A 6,405-nucleotide genomic window follows, 5' to 3' on the forward strand; every position below is an offset into this window, starting at 1 on the left:
ACCCACAATATGAGTTGTTCACAGTGGTAACCTATTCTTTATGATCGGAGATCCCGTGAATTAGATGTGGAAGACAAGCTTATGGTCAACTGAGAGAAGAGTATCCTTACTATTCAAAATACCACTCCATGAAGATGCAATACTCTCCTAATCTGCATGGCAGGTTGATGTATATCTTAATGTGTTCTAAGTGGCTTATTTAAGCAGAGATGTTATCCTGCAGAACATCTTTTGAAGAACACACCTATATGAATCTGATTGTCAAACGCCGCAATCTATGAGAGTAGGGTTCTCTCTAGTAAACTCATGAAAGGTCACGGAGTATGACGCATAAGCTCCACCCACGGGGAAGATCCCCGGTAGCCACATATCGGTCAAGGCTTTATGTGAAGCTAGATTCGCAGAAAACTTGCAGTTCAAGGCCCAGTTCATTGTTCAAGTTGCTTACTAGTGTAGCATAGAGTTCTAGGTGGAAATTCAACTTAACAGTCTCCACTGCAGTACCGGTATATAAAACAGTGTATTGGAACCAAAGGCAAATTTCTGTGTGCCTCTGGGATCTGGTGGGGGATTACTGGAATTTAGTCTATTTTGGGCAGCCCAATAACTATTTCAGAAATTCCTAATAAATCTTAGAGGCCCACTTAGCCCATTTGTGCAAGGTAAGGGATACTACTAAAGTTTAGTCCCACATTGCTAGTTGAGTGGGAGTTGGACCTCCTTATAAGGGAGGTTCTTTCCCCACTTGTACGAGCAATAGAACAAGAGGGATATCCACGCGCGTTCCTCCTCCGCCGCCCGCCTCGCCACGCCACGCCTCGTCACGACGCGCCGCGGGTTGCGGGAATGAGCCGAGCCGATATCTAAATTTTTGCCACGCACTACGGGTATAGGAAAGGTCACACTGAAGCTGGAAAGATTTTTGCGAAAGTGGAGTACGAATGCGAACGGTGCAACTCTTCGGCTGCTGGCTGTTCGCTTCGTCTCCGTCTCTTCGTTTCGCCTCCCGTCGCTGCCCTCTCGCCTCCTTCTTTTGCGCCTATAAAAGGGAGGTCGCTCCTCCCAGAGAGACGCACCAGAACTTCTTCTTCCTCTCGCCACCGGTTCCATTCTCTGAGCTGCTGCTGTCTTCCTCATCCCGGCTTGCGGCTTGCACCGCAAGTCGGGACAGTAGGCCTCCGAAACCGCACCACTTTGAGTCCTGTACGGGAGAAGGGTGATAAGGTTTTTGGGAAGCGCTCCGCGCGACTACTGACTTCTTCATCACGGACTCCGACGACTACTTCCCCGACGACGACTTCTTCCCCGACGTCGACAACCTCATCGACGACATGGCTGGAGAGGATGTCGACCCCAAGTCCAGTGCTTCCGCTGCTGCTGTCCTGTACGTATTCTTGTTCCTTCTGTTAGGAGTCCTGCTACAGTTCTCGCCTCTAGTTTCTGTCCTACATATGTTAGGTTCTATGTCACATAAGCAGCTTCATCTAGTATCTGTTCTAGATGTGTTTAGCACAAGTTCATATATGCAAACGATGTTTATCTTCTCTCTGTCAGATTGCATGACTTGCTTTATATTTCATATATTAGTCATGCTTTATTTAGTATTTCCATTAGCAAAATTATTTGGTAGATTGCTCATATTTCCAACACCGTACTACTGGACATATCCGCCACACAATGCAGAAAAAGAAATTCACAAATCTTTAGGTAAACTAACTAAAAAGAGATGAATGGTGTCAAATCCTAAAGGGGGGAAAGCGACGACACTGACGATTGCAACCTTTAAACAAACAGAACACAATTTGATGCTGATCGAATCAAGACGCTCCTCCGAGCTATAGCCACTTAATTACTTGGCAGCGGCGGCAGCGGCAGCCCACATACTCCGCAGCTTCCCGGCGTAGTCCACCATGCTCTTCATGGGCGGGGCAGCCTTCTTGGCCGCCTCCGTCTCCACGAACCTCTCAGCCCAGGTGGCCAAGCACGGAGTCCTACCTGCGTCGATGACCGTCACGCCGAACATCTCATGGAGCGCCTCGAACCAGAAGAGGTTGCATCCGAGCGCGATGTCAAGGTACCCGACGGAGTCGCCGGCGAAGTAGTCTTTCCCACCAGAGCACTGCACGAGGGCGTCCTCCATGGGCTCGACCACCGCGAGCGCGGCGTCGAGCTTCTCGGCTCTGTCCTCCTCCGTGGCGGCGCGTAGGATGCCTATCCACGCGGGGAACAGCTTATCGTCGAGGTAGGCGGCCCAGAAACGGGCGACGGCGCGGCCGTAGGGGTCCGCCGGGAGGAGCGAGGCTGCGCCGGCCCAGACCTCGTCGACGTACTCGACGATGGCGAGCGACTCGCAGACGGGCCTGCCGGCGTGGATGAGCACGGGGACCTTCTTGTGCACCGGGTTGGAGGCGAGGAGGAGCTCGCCCTTGTCGAAGAGGTCCTGTTCCAGGTACTCGTAGCTCACGCCCTTGAGATGCAGGGCCATGCGCACGCGGACCGCGAACGGGCTCACCACCGTGCCCAGCAGCTTCACATCTCCTTCACCGGCCATCGTCTTGGATCGATCTCTTCCTTGCTACTATTTGCTACTTGGTGTTCGACCGTAAACAGTTTGCTCTGCTGTGTATGTATGTGCTCTTAACTCAGTTTGAAAGTGTACGTAGTATATTAGCTTCGTTCTGGTTGTTTATATAACGCAAATCAAGCTGAACAGCTGCTGGAAGGGTAGCTGCGTCACCGTTGACGTATTCATTTCATGGTAGGTGCAGGTACGCGAGCATCCTAGGATTTCTTAATCACCGAAAGCCGGAAGGTTGACTGGTAGCTCGGCGTCACATGTGACGCTTCAAAGTTAGAGACGAACTTTGTGCCGCATATGCCCTGCGAGTCATTCTTCTCTTGCTACGTCCACTGACCCGGTCAGCGGGAGCCCGGAGCAAGCACAACATCGCTGCGCTGAAATGCTTCGATGTTTAGAAGTACAGTGGTATCCTCGATCCATCAGAGTTTAAATCCTGATGCTTGCATTTATTCTAAATTTATTTAAGAATTTTTGATGATGCGTGTCCAGGAGGAGGAGCCGTTTTCGTCAACTACAAGACGCCTACGATAACTTTATAAAAAGATGATATGCCAGCTTAATCTCTCGGAGGTGCTCGTAGGGGTAGGATGTGCATGTGTACGTTCATAAGAATGAGTGTATACATGTATATATGAGCGTTTGCATTTGTACTGCCTTTGAGAAAGAAAAAGAAAACTAACATGCAGAAAGCGAAACCTTTTTTGGCGAAAAATAGAAAGTGAAACTTTCTTTGGCGAAAAATAGAAGATAGGGCCCATAAGCGCGTGGATGTACGTGCTCAAACTTGAGAGAAAAAAAAAGCTTCCAGTTTCAACTTTCAACTTTTATTTTTTTGCATAAGAGACAATACATGAGCTACACTGCTATACTCTAAGAAACTCTAGTTGAAGGTGATAGTGTTGGGATAAAAGTAAATGATGATGTTGGTCACTATTTCCAAACTCATAAAGTTTTAGCGTCGGAGGATTGTTTGTCTCCAACAATTTCAAACATAGTAGTTGCAAATATATTGGCAGTCCTCATTGCAAGGGCAAAGAACATGGCTAGGTAGGAGACTAGCGAGAATATTATTACTACATACACTTCCCTAAGAAAACTCTTTGTACCAAGTCATTTGGATCATCGTACTTTCATGATTTTTGCTAACCGTTTTCAGATTGAATTAGTACGCAAACTTTTGTAAAACATGTACGTATGAATAGCATTGCGTGTGGTTTAATCCTCATCCAGTGGATGGAGAAGTTTCTATTCTACAATATATTGATAACACTATCATTTCCATGGAACACGATATGGACATGGCAGTCAATATGAAATTGAGTCTTTGACTTTTCGAATAACTCTCTGGTCCTAAGATAATTTTTTACAAGAATGATTTATCCTGCTTTGGACGTGCCAAACTGGAACAAAATTATTTATAAAAAAATATACTGATGAGAGGTTGGTAAACTCTCCTTTAGATATCTTGGGGTACCAATAGACCATTGAAAGCTTACCAGTAAAGAGTGGAAATGTATCAAGGAAATGTTTGGAAACAAACTAAGTTGTTGCCTTGTTGGAAATGTAAGCTGATGTCTAATGGCAGTCGGCTAATCCTAGTAAGGGCCAGTTCTTTTGTTGACTTCTAGAAGAAGCTGGGTATTTCAGCTTATTCCAAAAACCCAACAATATTTATAGCATTATTAGTACACTGAACTATCGTGTGCCGCACATAGATGTGGAAACTAAATTCCGAATCTAAATTGACCATACAGTACTTAATATTTAGATGTTCTCAAAAAAAATAGTGCAAACTCTAATAAAGCACTTTTACAGTAATTGAAAACTACATCCAAATATTTAGGGTACCAAAGTCTTCTTCCTCTTGCATTTATCAACAATGCATAATGAACAAAGCATGTTTTTGCCTCTGGGCTTCCATCCTACAGAACAAACTTGTGGAAATCCAATAAAAATCTCAAAAGACTTGAAAACGGTGGTTTTCCTGGTATGTTGCATCACACTCACACCAGGAAGACACTTTTGCTCAACCACAACTTTATCAAAATAAATGATCATTTAATTGCATACTTAGGAGACCGGAGACTGGAGGAGGGGACGACATGAGGACCGTCGGCCACGATGAACATACAAAATATTCTCAAAAGACATGAACATGATGTAGATTCTCCCATTGTTCTATTGTAACATTTTATAATGCTGTACTATACTCCTGAACAAGTTAGTGGGTTGCTCAGCCACAACTTTACAAATATAAATGGTCATTTTATTGCATACTGGACAGATCACAATGCAGAAAAGTAAAATTTAAAAATCTTTAATAATAAGTAAACTAATTAAAAAAAATCATTGACCACCTTTATAGACAAACAAAACCCAACTCGAGGCCAAGCGAATCAAGAAACTCCTCCGAGCTTGCCACTAAATTATTACTTGGTAGCCGCAGCAGCAGCCCACATAGCCCGCAGCTTCCCGGCGTGCTCAACCATACTCTTCATGGGCGGGGCCGCCTCCTTCCCTGCCTCCGTCTGCTCGAACCTCTCAGCCCAGGTGGCCAAGCGCGGAGTCTTGCTGGCGTCGATGACCGTCACGCCGAACATCTCTCGCAACGCCTTGAACCAGAAGAGGTTGCACCCGAGCGCAAGGTCGAGGTACCCGACGGAGTCGCCGGCGAAGAAGTCCTTCCCACCAGAGCATTGGACGAGGGCGTCCTCCATGGGCCCGACCACCGCGAGCGCGTCCTCGAGCTTCTCGGTTCTGTCCTCCTCCGTGGCGGCACGTAAGATGCTTATCCATGCGGGGAACAGCTTGTCATCAATGTAGGCGGCCCAGAAGCGGGCTACGGCGCGGCCGTAATGGTCGGCAGGGAGGAGCGAGGCGCCGTCAGCCCAGACCTCGTCGACGTACTCGACGATGGCGAGCGACTCGCAGACGGGCCTGCCGGCGTGGATGAGCACGGGGACCTTCTTGAGCACCGGGTTGGTGGCGAGGAGGAGCTCACCCTTGTCGAACAGGTCCTGCTCCAGGTACTGGTAGCTCACGCCCTTGAGGTGCAGCGCCATTCGCACGCGGACCGCGAACGGGCTCACCGCCGCGCCCAGCAGCTTGACGTCGTCTCCTTCGCCGGCCATCGTCTTGGATCGATCTCTTCCTATTTGCCGCTTGTAAACTACTCCTATTTCCTCTACTGCGTACTTGTGTGCTCTCTTAAGCCTCAAGCCCTTGATTCTCAATTTGCAAGTGTGCGTACATAGCTTCGTTCTCGTTGTTTATATAGCGCAGATCAAGCCGAGCAGTTGTTGGACGAGAAGCTACTAGAGCCATGGGAATTGTGTTGGGTGGGTGGGTGCACGGCCATGCGCATCACCCTTGACGTACGCAGCATGCACTGAAAGAGTCAACTCAGAGTATCTCAGGATTTCTCAGCAACCCCTAAAGTAAGGTTAACTAGCTTGGCGTCACATGTGACGCTTCAGTGCTGGGTGATCTTTGTGTGGCACTCTTGGTCTCTTGCTGTGTCGGCCTTCTGTATCGACGAGACTCGATTCACCCGGAGACTCTGTCACCGAGAGAAGACCACGACGACATCTTCTAGAAAATAAAGGCAACCGCAAATGTCGTCGCCATGGGCGCCAAAGTGCAAAGGTTTTGCTCGGCAGCTCACCATGACACCATGAGATACCCAGACCAGTCTCAGCGAGAACCGCCCTACATTTCAGGATCTGGGCAACACCACTTCAAGGACAAAAAATGTGCCCGAACCACCCACCACTACGCCCCTCGCCATCCAGACAACAAAGTAGCTTGGCCACCACTATCGTCAT

At 48.0% G+C, this 6,405-nt stretch overlaps 2 protein-coding genes across 2 annotated transcripts; both read right to left on the minus strand.

The window, feature by feature from the left end:
* Window positions 1–1,593: 1,593 nt before the first annotated feature.
* Window positions 1,594–2,647, minus strand: LOC119270153 (probable glutathione S-transferase GSTU6). Its single transcript, XM_037552124.1, has one exon. It carries the CDS (start codon window positions 2,549–2,551, stop codon window positions 1,850–1,852), a length of 702 nt encoding a protein of 233 aa, XP_037408021.1. The 5' UTR covers window positions 2,552–2,647; the 3' UTR covers window positions 1,594–1,849.
* Window positions 2,648–4,831: 2,184 nt separating this feature from the next.
* On the minus strand, window positions 4,832–5,795 carry LOC119272821 (probable glutathione S-transferase GSTU6). Its single transcript, XM_037554199.1, has one exon. The coding sequence runs from the start codon at window positions 5,710–5,712 to the stop codon at window positions 5,011–5,013; it is 702 nt and encodes a 233-aa protein (XP_037410096.1). The 5' UTR covers window positions 5,713–5,795; the 3' UTR covers window positions 4,832–5,010.
* Between the last annotated feature and the right edge of the window lie 610 nt (window positions 5,796–6,405).

Source organism: Triticum dicoccoides, chromosome 3A (genome assembly GCF_002162155.2).
Source record: "Triticum dicoccoides isolate Atlit2015 ecotype Zavitan chromosome 3A, WEW_v2.0, whole genome shotgun sequence".
Classification (NCBI taxonomy): Eukaryota; Viridiplantae; Streptophyta; class Magnoliopsida; order Poales; family Poaceae; genus Triticum; species Triticum dicoccoides.